General features: G+C 41.9%; 1 protein-coding gene across 1 annotated transcript in view; it reads right to left on the bottom strand.

Moving 5' to 3' along the window:
- zanl (zonadhesin, like) overlaps positions 1-15,047 on the bottom strand; it is a 556,892-nt gene that overhangs the window by 523,021 nt on the left and 18,824 nt on the right. The window contains exons 24-44 of the mRNA XM_085255099.1: positions 14,872-14,979; positions 12,512-12,681; positions 11,991-12,193; positions 11,310-11,454; positions 10,850-11,043; positions 10,619-10,760; positions 10,212-10,456; positions 8,292-8,440; positions 7,703-7,831; positions 7,478-7,616; positions 7,137-7,278; positions 6,540-6,736; positions 6,213-6,351; positions 5,633-5,749; positions 5,234-5,358; positions 4,652-4,797; positions 4,066-4,209; positions 3,829-3,936; positions 1,849-2,018; positions 1,078-1,280; positions 245-389 (exon numbers count right to left, since the gene is read on the bottom strand). Coding sequence (XP_085111225.1) covers positions 245-389; positions 1,078-1,280; positions 1,849-2,018; positions 3,829-3,936; positions 4,066-4,209; positions 4,652-4,797; positions 5,234-5,358; positions 5,633-5,749; positions 6,213-6,351; positions 6,540-6,736; positions 7,137-7,278; positions 7,478-7,616; positions 7,703-7,831; positions 8,292-8,440; positions 10,212-10,456; positions 10,619-10,760; positions 10,850-11,043; positions 11,310-11,454; positions 11,991-12,193; positions 12,512-12,681; positions 14,872-14,979 — 3,260 coding nt within the window. The remainder of the gene's footprint in view (positions 1-244; positions 390-1,077; positions 1,281-1,848; positions 2,019-3,828; positions 3,937-4,065; positions 4,210-4,651; positions 4,798-5,233; positions 5,359-5,632; positions 5,750-6,212; positions 6,352-6,539; positions 6,737-7,136; positions 7,279-7,477; positions 7,617-7,702; positions 7,832-8,291; positions 8,441-10,211; positions 10,457-10,618; positions 10,761-10,849; positions 11,044-11,309; positions 11,455-11,990; positions 12,194-12,511; positions 12,682-14,871; positions 14,980-15,047) is intronic.

Here is a 15,047-nt window from a genome sequence, read left to right as displayed (position 1 = left end):
ACTGGAAAATGAGCAGATACTCTTTCAGGAACTAAAAAGGTAGGAAGTTATTATGCAGTGTTAACAAACTCAGTCCAAACTAACAACATCAGTTGAGACAGTGGAGGTTTGGAGCGCCTGTTGCTAAAATGACTGCATTTATTTACTGCATTTCTAGGGCCAGTCGGATAAAGCACTTGACACTGTAATCCACATCCATGCATTCATGCAGCTATTTCTATGTGAAGCTGTGTGATTAACATACCCAGAGGGTGGCATTCATATTCTCCATCTTGTAGTTGGCAGCTCTCAGTAGTTGGGTTACAGCTGGTGTTATGACACTGTAGCAGACCTCCACTGTGACACATACACTTTTGTTCACAACCCTCCAAGTACCAGTCATCGCCCACCTGACAAATGTACACAGAATGCAAAAAACAATCAAAATTTTGTCATGTAATTCTCTCTTATATGTCTGTGAAGGTTCTCAGTCATCCAGGTCATCGTAGTCAAAGGAGCTTGCAAAGAAAAGCGTCTGGACTTCTTTAAGTCTTTAAGTCTTCAAGCAACTTAAAGAAGTCCAGACGCCTTTCTTTGCAGACTCCTTTTACATTCTCTCTTATACATCACACGAATATAAAGATCAAAATGATAAATATACATTTGGATGCAAACCAGGGATTCTGTATGCCAGTAACTAATTAGGCCAACCTTTACTCATTTATTTATTGATTTTGGGCTTGCTAATTGTGGTGGCACCAGTATGTAAATGCTATGACATAAATACAAATTCTATAACACCAGTGTCTTTTAAATTCAGGTATAATACAGTATAATAAATATAACCTGTGCTTGATAAGTTGAAAGTAAAAATCTTTGTTGTAAAACCAATATTTATGTGCCAACAGTTCTCTGCAGTCTATGCACCCTTAATTTAGTTGAGTTTTAATTTCTTTTGTACTGTAGGGTCTTTGTGTCTCTTGGCGTCTCTCCTGTTGAAGTTATAAAGAGAACTGAAAATGATGTTAGCATGAGCTTAGCACATTTTAAAGGTAAATGGAATATGGTTTTAATTGTTTGGAGGCTGTTTCCACTTACAGGGTGATAGGTTCCACTGGGGTCCACACAACCACAGTCTCTCAGTTCCACACATTTGTCATCACTGAGAATGAAGCCAGGGTTACACTCACAACCCTCCACACACACTTCCTCACAGCCAGGTGGTCCCACCACACCAAGACATGTCTCAGGACATGAACTCACACAAAGGGAGTAGGAGCTATTGGGAGGACAGGTCAGAGCTGTGTGGACAAACACAGGGATGAACAATAATGAGAGGGAACAATGGTGGACAAATAGCAACAGAGAAGGGAGTGGGTAGTAGGATGATTCAAAGACAGGGCACCTACGTATCTCATATTGATTTAACTCAGTGTCATAAATGAAAGCAAGGATAATATTAACTGCATTGAATATTTTACATTGGTTTCAGCATTGTGCACTGTATCTTAAACTCTCCTCCCTATACAATTATAAATATGATTATAAGTTCAATTATAATGTTGGTGAGCAGGATGTAATATATCGTGGTTATATTTACAGGTGGAGACAACTTCCAAATGGAGAAGCTATGGCATGCACCCCATTTAAAAGGGAAAATGCTGAAGGCTCATTTTTCCAAAATGAAAAGGTATTATTCAAGTCTTTATTCATTTATGCTTCAGAATGGGGCTTATCAAGCCAATGGGCGATGTCACTGTGACTATGTTTTATATATACTTTATGATATTCAGAAAGAACAGCTGATATTATTATTAAACTATCATATATCATTTAGATATATTTGGTATATCTCAGATTCAAACTTACGGCAGAAGTCTGGAGTTCTCCATTGGTAGACTTTGGCTCCAGCACTATGACATGCGTCAGTGTAGGCCTGGAGCTGGTCACACAGCACGTGCTGCTGGCCGTTGAACTGACACATGTCATACACACAGCTTTGGAAGAATGGAGTGGGATTAACTACACTGATGCACTCCCTGTAACAGAGAAAAGCACTCACTTAGCTTAGGTAGGAAAAGGCAGAGGCTCATATATACTGAAAATCTGAGTTCGAACAAACAAAAAAGCTACAATTGGTGGTGAAACAGTCAACAATTGTTGCATAAGTTTAGCAACAATTCACTAGCTGGGGCCAGTGAATAAAGGTGAATGGCTTAAACATGAATTGAACTGCGGTTTGGGGAAGGTCTCGCTGTGGACTGGCGGCGGCTCCTGGGCTGGCAGATCCCCAAAGAAGACATCCCCTAGAAGCAGCAATAACTGTGCATTGTAAAGGTGAAAGACCTCTGCAGGAATAATTCAATTTTTCAATTCAATTTATTTATACAGCCCCAAATCACAACAACAATCGCCTCAAAGTGCTTTATATGTAAGGTAGACCCTGCAATAATACCTACAGGGAAAACCCAACAATCATATGACTCCCTATGAGCAAGCACTTTGGCGACAGTGGGAAGGAACAACTCCTTTTAACGGGAAGAAACTTCTGGCAAAACCATTCCCATGGAAGGACAGCCATCTGCCGCTACCGGCTGAGGTGGAAGAAGGAAAGCAGGACAAAAGAGAAGCGCAGAGAGAAGGTGGTCAAGGATTCCAGAGAGTAGAGTGGTTGAGCTTGGAAAATTACGAAGGAATGGTGGGAGAAGACATCAAAGCAAATTTCAGACAACGAAAGACCTTAATAGATGAATGAGGAGAACCCCTGATCGAGTGGCAACGTGGCTCGACTGGTGTGGAGGCTGGATGGATGCATGTCTGTATTTTAAGACATCAGGCAATGGCTTGACGGCTCGTAAAAGCTTTTACTGCTGTGTTTGAAAATGATCGATATGGAGACAAAGACTGGCAATACGGTGTCAGGAATGTGCATTGTTATGTTTTGGGAAAGATAGATAGATGCATGGACCCTGGCATCCAAGTTATTGGGGAAAGAGGGAAGAGATACTGGCTTCCAGGTGCCAAAAAGCACGCTGCTGCATTTTGTGAAAAAAGGAGGGAATTCTGCTGTATTTGTAAAGGAGGAAAAGAGAAAGAAAACATGGCATCCCAGTGCTAAAAGCCTGCTGCTGTATTTGTACAGGAGGAACAGAGAAAGTAACCCAGAATCCCGGGCCCAAAGGCTTGCTGGTGCATTTGCAAAGGAGGGACAGAGAAAGAGAACCTGGCATTCCTGTGCCAAAAAACATGCTGCTGCACTTTTGTGAAAAGGGGACGGAGGGAAGAGGAACTGGCAACCCGGTGCTAAAAACTTGCTACTGCATTTGTGAAGGAGGGATAGAGAAAGAAAGCCTGACATCCTAGTGCCAAGAAGCATGCTGCTGCATTGTGCGAGGGAGGGATAGAGGTGAAGGGAAACTGGAATCTCCTGGGTAGAAAACCTTGTTGATGCATTTGCAAATGAGGAATAATAACTTGGCATCCTGGTGCCAAAAGCTCACTGTGGCATTTGCAAAGGAGGGTTATAGAAAGAACCTGGTATCCCAGGTGTTTTGCAACGATAGATAGAGATAAACTGGCAAGTCATTGGTAAAAACTTGCTGCTGCATTTGAGAATGAGGGACAAAGAACGAAACTGGCATCCCAGTGCCAGAAGGGTTCATTACAGCATTACAGTAATAGTATTGAAAATATTTATTCATATTTTACAGGTCAGTTGGGTGATTACCAGGCATGCTGCCATCTATTTCATGATTTTATAAGGTCAGGAAAAAAACGTTGTAAAATCCCAGGAATCCCATCAGTTTAACCAAGTCGATAACCAAAAGTGGAGGGGTTGTGAATTCTTACCGGAAGGGTCCAGTAGGGTCTGTAATTTTACCACATTTCTCTGGTTTTACAACTTCAGCTTCCAAATTGGGGTCACAGTCTGGATCAGGCTTTGTTCCTGGGGTACATCTGGTCAACACAAATACAAAACACAGTTACATCCTCTTCAGTTTGTCAGAAAGAGTCCGACAGCAAGGTAACGAAAGACATAACCAGAAGAAATCCAAAAGACAGAAAGATAGATATGTTGGAACTCACGAGTCATCTTCATCGTCTTTGGTCTGCCAGCTGTTCCCAAAGTCATTACTATTTCCTGCCACAGTGCCATCTGGTTTAGTGAAGTCATTGTCTGGGTTCCCATCATAGTCACCACAAAGGCCACACATTTGGTCATAGTAGGAGCTGGTAGGACAAAGTCAAGGCAGGATATGTAGGATTAAAATAAGACAAGCTTAAGAATATTTGCAATGTTTAATAAGGTGTTGCTTGGCCTTTTATTGGTAATTCTAGAAACAAATGAAGAGAATGCAAAGATCCCTGATACAATAAACCAGGGCATCGTTAGTATATATTAAAAGTTGCATAAGTCCACAATATGCACACAAATGGACTGCTTTGTTTTCACAACATACATAAAACAACTGGTGATGTTCAGCAGTTTAGATCGTTATCTATCAGAGTTTCTTCAGATCGTTAGGTTATGGTTGCATCGGAGGAAAGTGGTCATCAAAAAAAGAATGATGGAGCAATGGAGACAGTGGTCAGGTGTATTGTATGAATGTGTGAAGCAAATAAAAAGAAGTTCTACAATATCAAAATAGTTCAAACCAATATTTATACTAACCTGGGAACTGAGATCTGGGCATAATGGTTTCCATCCCAACGCACCCTCAAGCCAAAGGATGTTTGAAGCGTGATGAACTGACCAGCAAGACTAATAGACATGAGAGGAGAGGGGGAGTGGGGCAGAGCCACCCGTACTCCGTTCACCTGATTCAGTGATGAAGAAAAAGATGTTAAGAACATAAGAATATAAAGATGTTAAACAGACTGTGTAAACGTCTAATTGGTGGACAGGTCAGGGAGTATAAAAGTACAAAGAGTGTGCAATGTGCAGTATATCAGGCAAAAACAGACTTTGTATAGTTTTAACAAGCAAGACAGACATTGCTTTATGCCTATCACACTGTGTTATCTTTGGCATAGATTCAACTGACAAAATGGGAAAAATCTGTTTTGTTTTTTTTACATGTTGTTAGCAACAAAGTAACTAAAGATATAATTTGAGTTCTTTGCTAAAATGTCAGTTATGTGTAGACATAAGACATCCATGGTGATGATACAAATACTGTGTGGGATGTCTGCTGGCACACATTTTACTTAAAGATGGGAAATATAAGAGATAGTAATTCATTCACATACTGACCAGTGTTCTACTGCTCTTCATCAGGGTCACAGTAATTCCATCCACTGTCACATATAGCTTCCTCAGGTATGACACTCCTGCAACTCCTCTCTCTTCATTCTTTGCCTCCACAGAGAACCAAGGGCCTGCACAGGGAAGACCACGACAATCAGGAATATTGTGTGTTTATATTAAAGGTGAATATTGGCATTAACATACAAACCACCACTGACATTCAGTGTCTTCTCTTTGCAGCTAACGTGAATGAAAACAACATCTGTCATGCTTTGCGATGAAAATAATAAATGAGTAAATTTAGCTCATTTAAACTTTCATTTGTGCGTGTGGTGTGGCAAGACTAGAACAGGTGCAATGAAACCCAAACATCTTAATGAATAAATGTCTCAAAATAGTGTGTACCTGTGCTGTTCCTACAGCTTCTTGCCAGTGTGTAAGTACAGGTTCCCATGAAGCTGTAGTACTTCTTGTCAAAGGTGTTGTAGTGTGGATCCCCAGAAACTACACAATCCTGAAAACCTGAGAGAGGGGAAAAACATCAGGAACATCAGACTGAAACACAGATGATAAAAAAGATGCAAAGAATATGTCATTTCCTGACTAGACAAAAATTTTCTGCAATTCTGTGATTTTGTATTATAAAGAATCGCATGTAACAAGTGTTGTTATAGACAAACTGTACAGAAGAGAGCAAAAGAAACATAACAGCAACACACACATAAATATTTCACTGTTATTGAAAGTAAAAGACGCCTGTGGGTTGTGCTTCTCTATCTTCCATTGCTCAGTCTAATTATGTATATTAGAGCAGGGATAGAAAATGCTCGTTTGAGAACTTTGACAAAGTCTACAGCATCACATCAAACACAGTTGCAAAACTTTTCAGGTTGGCAGTCCAACCCATGAGATCTGGAAACCTACTTAGAATATAATGGCTACAGCTTTGCTGTGTTTTTTTTAGGCGTGAACATTACAAACATACTCGTAGGATAGCAGCCCAGCTCTCCATCCTGAAGTTTACATTCATGCATTGGGGGGCATTCAGAGGCTTCACAGGTAATTCCAGCTGCACCACACCAACATTTTCGCTTGCAGTCTTCCTCAAAAAACTCCTCTCCAGGCTGACAAACAGACAACAAAATTGACAATTAAGCATAGCAGGCACAGATGATTCTTTGTAGATCCTTTTATGCATGTATGTATGAAAATGTTGTTTTAGAGAGGACATAAAGAGACTGCAAGTGACCTGACTTGAAATACAAAGGACCAAATGATTCACTGCCGGCCTATCAGACCCACTTCACCATACCTCATAATACTGGCCGTTCGTGTGGTTGCAGCCACACATGTTCTCCTTAACGCACTTGCCAGCACTCAGGACATAGCTGGGATCACACACACAGGACTCAGAGCAGGGACCAGAGCAGGAGGGGGGTTTTCCAAAGCATGTTTCCTGACAAGGATCTGCACAAGGTTCGTAGTGGCTGTTTGGGGGACAGCTCAGTGCTAAGCAGACCACAAGAGGTTGAAGTTAGTGATAGGAAACAAAAGTATGTGCTGGTTAAAATATAAAATGACAGCTTTTCACAAGAAAAGAGATACGTCTTTGGCACTTCCAGCTGTGTTGTCTTCCGTGGAACTAGATTGTTTGAGTTTGGTGGTAACCCAGTCTCCTGCAGCCTCTTGGTATATGTTGTCTGCCCAACTAGGTATGCTAAAGCAGCACTCCCTCGGTTAACTTTAGTGAGTAGGAAGCCCGTATGAAGTACTCTTCCACAAGTCAAAACTGACATAAACTTCTTTGTGTTATTTTCTCCCAACTACTCAGCCAAGCTGATTTTTACCTAATGATATACCTAAAGATATTTTACTACTAAATTAAATCATTTGTCCTTCCAATACTCACGGCAGAAGGTTTCATTCCTCCATGGTCCAAGGTTGACCCCACGATCTTGGCATTCATTGACATAGGCTTCAATGGCTTCACACAAAATGGGCTTGGCACCATCCAGCTCACACAAGTCAAAGACACAGTCCCTGAAGTAATTCTGAGAACAAACAATCACTTTGTTACGATGCTTTATATTGTGTGACCATCTAAAACCATATATTCAAATTATTCCACTATTACTAATATCACATTTTCACCCTGAACGCACACACACATACACAAATACAACAAGCTCAGAATAAGGACCTGTTCCACATTTGTTTATTATATGTGCACTATCCTTTACATGAACATACATTGGGGTTGACTTTGGGATGGCACACAGCAAAAGGTCCATTTTTGTCCAGCAGAATGCCACAATATCCAGAGCTTTCATACAGTTCCTGTTCTTCTTCATTGCACCCAGGGATCGTAGTGTTGGGTTTCTTATTACATCTGTCAAGACAGACCATCATCTTAAGAACATTTGTCTTTTGCCAATGGTAAATGTTTCTTTACACTTGCATCTCTGCAATACTCACTCTGGATTCATGTTCCAACTGTGTCCAAAGTCATTGGCATTTTCAGCTAAGCTTCCATCTGGTTTGCGGAAGTCATCTTTAGTATCTCCATCATAGTTGCCACACAGGCCACACAGCTTGTTCTGATAGCTGCAGAAAATGATTGTGTTAGAGTCTTATGCAAGAAAGACTAACAAGTAAGCCAGAACTACAACGTGTTTTAATTGCAGCCAAGTTTCTTTTCAGCAGTAGACTAAACCCCACACATTAGTAAGACTAAAAGATCAGACATGTACATTTGATGCGTTTGATAGCATCAGCATAGAATTAACTAGTCAGGAAATTAGAAGTTTTGTGTGATTTTATCTTGAAATTTTGAGGGAGCTGTTTGTGTTGCCCCTGCTACATTGTTTAAATAAAATATCCTAGCTGTGTCATTAATCTCTGCCTTTATCACCTTACTACTCCTTACAGATAAAGGATTCATGTTCAGTATATGAATATGTGTTATAGTTTTAGTTGTATCAGTATGGATGTAGATTTCTGGACTGGTGAACTTGTGATTAAAACACCACTTTATAAGGAAACCATGAATTTGGTCTTCACTCACTCTTCGATTACTTTAATGTCCATGAATGAGTTTCCATCATAGCGAACCGTCACACCAAAGTTCATGGAGACAGTGTAGTGTTTTCCTGACTTGAACACAGAAATACCACGGGACGGAGACAGTGGCAGATTGACATTGGTCCCATTAACCTGTATGGGAAAATAGGCAGAGTACATCAAATCTGGTCAATTATTAGCCAACATTTTCATTTTTGAATTACTCATGTCACAACATTACTATCTGTAACTGAAAAGAAACGTTCCTTTATCATGCCAATGATGTCTGAACAACTCAGCTCTTGCCCGACATGTCAAATGCAGCTGCCGGCATGACAAGCGAGAGTGGATCGAAGCCAAAGGCATGGATGCCCAAGAAAACAGTAGACCAGAACGATACCCGAATATTAAATCGCATTGTACCAGATCTAACAGGGGCTCGCAGTGGCCGCTTGGTCCCAATCCGAGACAAAATGGACGAGTCCTCCTCACTGAAGCTGAGCAAGACCAATGTTGAGCCAAACAGTTCTGCGATACTTTAAACCAGCCCGAGCCACTCCACTTGTTCGAGGCCAAAGAACTTGCACCCTCCATGGATCTTCTTCCTGTCGATATCGGAAAAATCATCAACACCGAAGTCAAGACAGCGATGCTGGCCTGGACGAGTTCCTCCTCACAATGCTGAAGGATGACGAAGCCCAGTTGGATGCCGCCCTTAGAAGTCCCCAAAATGCCTGCTGGTCAACATCGTGTGTACCCTATGAATGGGTAATTTCAATGACTTCAAGAAAGCTTTTGACAACGTCCACCGGCCGACTCTATGGGCTATCCCACGTCAATATGGAGTCCCCCAGCAGTTTGTAGACGCCTTTTGTGGTCTCTGCTCCAACTCCCGGTTCTGCGTCCAGACAGATGATTGGATGGCGCCCTTAGAAGACCCCTAAACGCCTGCTGGACAACATCGCGTGTACCCTATGAATGGGCAAAAGGTGTTATCACCAAACTTCCCGAAAGGCGATTTGGGTGACTGTAACAACTGCCGGGGCATCACGCTGCTGTCGGTACCCGGGAAAGTGCTTTGCCTCATTCTTTTGAATTGGCTACTGGGCCCCTACTGGGCTCGACTACGGAAGACCTCCAAGAATGGACTGCAGCTTTGCAGAGGGAGGTGAGGAAGTCGGATTACGAATCAGCGCCAAGAAAACCAAGGTACTCAGAGTTGGCTACACAACTGCCCATGTTCCCGTCATAATCAACCAATAACGTGCTGATAAGTTGGAAAATTTCACATATCTGGGCAGCATCATCTCGAATGACGGGATCTCTGATCAAGATGTCAACTCCAGAGTAGGGAAGGCTGCCGGTGTCCTCCGACATCTCCAATTCAATTCATTTAAATTCAATGTTTTTTATATAGCCCCAAATCACAAAAACAGTCACCTCAAGGTGCTTTATATTGTAAGATAGACCCTACAATAATACATACAGAGAAAAAAAACAACAATCATATGACCCCATTGACCAAGCACTTTGGTGACAGAGGCGTCTTTTAACAGGAAGAAGCCTTTGGCAGAACCAGCGAAAGCAGGGCCGACCAAATATCACATGACGTCGAATGTTTATGGATGATCTGAAAACAGTCGACATCGCCTGGGACGAAGCTGAAACATTCGCCCCTGACCGTCATCGATGGAGATTGTTAGCTGCCCGATGCGTCGCTCGGCGTAGGAGGAACTAAGTGTTAAGTGTAAGTGCAAGTTTCTTTCCATGGTCAATTGCAGTGGTTTTCAGAAGTGTTCCTGAGCATGTGCAGTGGTTTGTACCACAGAATGATGTTTGTTTGTAATGCAGTAGTGCCTGATAACGTGAAAGCGTGATTGGTTTTCACATGCAAAACATCCTGTTTCTTCCTCTCATGTCTTACCTGCACAGTGCCACCTTTGAGAATGGAGATCTTTATCATCTGTGCGTATACATGTACGGCATTCACATAGGAGATGGTCGGCCTGTTATACCGGTTTTCATTGTCAGTATGGACCTCAAAGTAGGGCACAGTTGTGTCATTGCATGGACTAGACATCAGATAGCTGCAGTTGCCCATGAAGTCATATTTGCGTTTGTCAAAGCTGGTGTAGTGTGGATCGCCAGATGCAATGCATGTGGATGTACCTAAAGGAATAATATATGAGAAAATTGTAATTTCCACACTGTCAACTATCAAGTTATACCGACTGACTGTAAAGCACAACACAAGGTGCTCCTTGTGCAGATGTAATTTATTACACTGCATTAAATCAAGTCAACAACAATAAAGTCAACAAACATTATTACCTTTAGGATAACAGCCTGCAACACCATTAACCTCTCGACACTCTTCAGTGGGGTCACAGGAGTTATCAACACATTCCAAAGTGTAGTTCCCTACACAGCGACACAGCTTTGTGCAGCCATCTCCAAATACTATCTCACCAGGCTGGATAAAATGAAAACAATCAGTACTGAGAAAGTATACTGTATGTCTTTAAATGTACACTGTACACAGTACTAACTAGGACATCTGACCTCATAATAGTTATTGTTGTCATCTAAACAACCACACTTGTCCAGCGGCACGCAGTGCCGTCCTTTGAAGACAAAGCCTGGTTTGCAGAAACACCCAGTGATGCAGGAGCCAGAACAGTTGGTAGAGGGTTCCATACATGTAGGAATGCAAGCTGGACCGCACTCTATATACTCTGCGTTAGGAGGACACAGGTCTGGATAGAAAGAAAAAGGATTACTGGAAAATGTGCAGATACTCTTTCAGGAACTAAAAAGGTAGGAAGTTATTATGCAGTCTTAACAAACTCAGTCCAAAAAAACAACATCAGTTGAGACAGAGGAGGTTTGGAGCACCTGTTGCTAAAATGACTGCATTTATTTACTGCATTTCTAGGGCCAGTCGGATAAAGCACTTGACACTGTAATCCACATCCATGCATTCATGCAGCTATTTCTATGTGAAGCTGTGTGATTAACATACCCAGAGGGTGGCATTCATATTCTCCATCTTGTAGTTGGCAGCTCTCAGTAGTTGGGTTACAGCTGGTGTTATGACACTGTAGCAGACCTCCACTGTGACACATACACTTTTGTTCACAACCCTCTAAGTACCAGTCATCGCCCACCTGACAAATGTACACAGAATGCAAAAAACAATCAAAATTCTGTCATGTAATTCTCTCTTATACATCACACGAATATAAAGATCAAAATGATAAATATACATTTGGATGCAAACCAGGGATTCTGTATGCCACTAACTAATTAGGCCAACCTTTACTCATTTATTTATTGATTTTGGGCTTGCTAATTGTGGTGGCACCAGTATGTAAATGCTATGACATAAATACAAATTCTATAACACCAGTGTCTTTTAAATTCAGGCAAAATACAGCATAATAAATATAACCTGTGCTTGATAAGTTGAAAGTAAAAATCTTTGTTGTAAAACCAATATTTGTGTGCCAACAGTTCACTGCAGTCTATGCACCCTTAATTTAGTTGAGTTTTAATTTCTTTTTTACTGTAGGGTCTTTGTGTCTTTTGGCGTCTCTCCTGTTGAAGTCATAAAGAGAACTGAAAATGATGTTAGCATGAGCTTAGCACATTTTAAAGGTAAATGGAATATGGTTTTAATTGTTTGGAGGCTGTTTCCACTTACAGGGTGATAGGTTCCACTGGGGTCCACACAACCACAGTCTCTCAGTTCCACACATTTGTCATCACTGAGAATGAAGCCAGGGTTACACTCACAACCCTCCACACACACTTCCTCACAGCCAGGTGGTCCCACCACACCAAGACATGTCTCAGGACATGAACTCACACAAAGGGAGTAGGAGCTATTGGGAGGACAGGTCAGAGCTGTGTGGACAAACACAGGGATGAACAATAATGAGAGGGAACAATGGTGGACAAATAGCAACAGAGAAGGGAGTGGGTAGTACGATGCACCCCATTTAAAAGGGAAAATGCTGAAGGCTCATGTTTCCAACATGAAAAAGTATTATTCAAGGCTTTATTCATTCATGCTTCAATTTGGGGCTCATCAAGCCAATGGGTGATGTCACTGTGACTATGTTTTATATATACTTTATGATGTTCAGAAAGAACAGCTGATATTATTATTAAACTATCATATATCATTTAGATATATTTGGTATATCTCAGATTCAAACTTACGGCAGAAGTCTGGAGTTCTCCATTGGTAGACTTTGGCTCCAGCACTATGACATGCGTCAGTGTAGGCCTGGAGCTGGTCACACAGCACATGCTGCTGGCCGTTGAACTGACACATGTCATACACACAGCTTTGGAAGAATGGAGTGGGATTAACTACACTGATGCACTCCCTGTAACAGAGAAAAGCACTCACTTAGCTTAGGTAGGAAAAGGCAGAGGCTCATATATACTGAAAATCTGAGTTCGAACAAACAAACAAGCTACATTTGGTGGTGAAACAGTCAACAATTGTTGCATAAGTTTAGCAACAATTCACTAGCTGGGGCCAGTGAATAAAGGTGAATGGCTTAAACATGAATTGAACTGCGGTTTGGGGAAGGCCTCGCTGGGGACTGGCGGTGGCTCCTGGGCTGGCAGATCCCCATGTACTAATGAGAAGTGAAACAGTGAAAGAATTGAAATTGAAAAAGGGGAGGGAGGGTTGGGAATGAATGGAAGAACAAACAGCTAGTAGTACTGGGGGATTATATATAGATAAGAACAGGAAGGGAAGTGTTTGGATACTTTATCTCTAATTCACTAGCTGAGCCCACATCCTCATTTTACATTTTACAGTGTTCCTATTAGAAAAAGGTGAATGGCTTAAACATGAGTTGAACTGAGCTTTAGGGAAGGGCGCAGAGGGGACTGGCCCCCTAGAGGCAGCAATAACGGTGCATTGTGAAGGTGAAAGACCTCTGCAGGAATAATTCAATTTTTCAATTCAATTTATTTATACAGCCCCAAATCACAACAACAATCGCCTCAAGGCGCTTTATATGTAAGGTAGACCCTGCAGTAATACCTACAGAGAAAACCCAACAATCATATGACTCCCTATGAGCAAGCACTTTGGCGACAGTGGGAAGGAACAACTCCTTTTAACGGGAAGAAACCTCTGGCAAAACCATTCCCATGGAAGGACAGCCATCTGCCGCTACAGGTTGAGGTGGAAGAAGGAAAGCAGGACAAAAGAGAAGCGCAGAGAGAAGGTGGTCAAGGATTCCAGAGAGTGGAGTGGTTGAGTTCGGAAAATTACGAAGGAATGGTGGGAGAAGACATCAAAGCAAATTTCAGACAACGAAAGACCTTAATAGTTGAATGAGGAGAACCCTTGATCGAGTGGCAACGTGGCTCGACTGGTGTGGAGGCTGGATGGATGCATGTCTGTATTTTAAGACATGAGGCAATGGCTTGACGGCTCGTAAAAGCTTTTACTGCTGTGTTTGAAAATGATCGATATGGAGACAAAGACTGGCAATATGGTGTCAGGAATGTGCACTGTTACATTTTGTGAAAGATAGATAGATGCATGGACCCTGGCATCCAAGTTATTGGGGAAAGAGGAAAGAGAAACTGGCTTCCAGGTTCCAAAAAGCACGCTGCTGCATTTTGCTCAGGAGAGATAGAGGGAAGAAAAGCTTGCTACTGCAAATGAAGGAAAATAACCTGGCATCCCGGTGCCAGATGTATGCTGGCGAATTTGAAAAAGACAGACAGAGAAATAGAACCTGGAATACCATTGCAAAAAGCATTCGGCTGGATTTGTAAAGGAGGAAAAGAGAAAGAAAACATGGCATCCCAGTACTAAAAGCCTGCTGCTGCATTTGTAAAGGAGGAACAGAAAAAGAAACCCAGAATCCCGGGGCCAAAAGCTTGCTGGTACATATGCAAACGAGGGACAGAGAAAGAGAACCTGGCATTCCAGTGCCAAAACACATGCTGCTGCATTTTTGTGAAAAGGGGAGTGAGGGAAGAGGAACTGGCAACCCGGTGCTAAAAGCTTGCTCCTGCATTTAAGAAGGAGGGGTAGATAAAGAAAGCCTGACATCCTAGTGCCAAGAAGCATGCTGCTGCATTTTGCGAGGGAGGGACAGAGGGGAAGGGAAACTGGAATCTCCTGGGTAGAAAACCTTGTTGATGCATTTGCAAATGAGGAATAATAACTTGGCATCCTGGTGCCAAAAGCTCACTGTGGCATTTGCAAAGGAGGGTTATAGAAAGAACCTGGTATCCCAGGTTTTTTGCAACGATAGATAGAGATAAACTGGCAAGTCATTGGTAAAAACTTGCTGCTGCATTTGAGAATGAGGGACAAAGAACGAAACTGGCATCCCAGTGCCAGACGGGTTCATTACAGCATTACAGTAATAGTATTGAAAATATTTATTCATATTTTACAGGTCAGTTGGGTGATTACCAGGCATGCTGCCATCTAGTTCATGATTTTATAAGGTCAGGAAAAAACGTTGTAAAATCCCAGGAATCCCATCAGTTTAACCAAGTCGATAACCAAAAGTGGAGGGGTTGTGAATTCTTACCGGAAGGGTCCAGTAGGGTCTGTAATTTTACCACATTTCTCTGGTTTTACAACTTCAGCTTCCAAGTTGGGGTCACAGTCTGGATCAGGCTTTGTACCTGGGGTACATCTGGTCAATACAAATACAAAACACAGTTACATCCTCTTCAGTTTGTCAGAAAGAGTCCGACAGTAAGG

Source organism: Mchenga conophoros, linkage group LG3 (assembly GCF_057382185.1).
Source record: "Mchenga conophoros isolate Kocher_MC1m ecotype Shallow Benthic linkage group LG3, M_conophoros_male_GT1.1, whole genome shotgun sequence".
NCBI lineage: Eukaryota > Metazoa > Chordata > Actinopteri > Cichliformes > Cichlidae > Mchenga > Mchenga conophoros.
The sequence above is the reverse complement of the archived record's forward strand: the minus strand, read 5'-3'. Positions and strand labels throughout refer to the sequence as shown.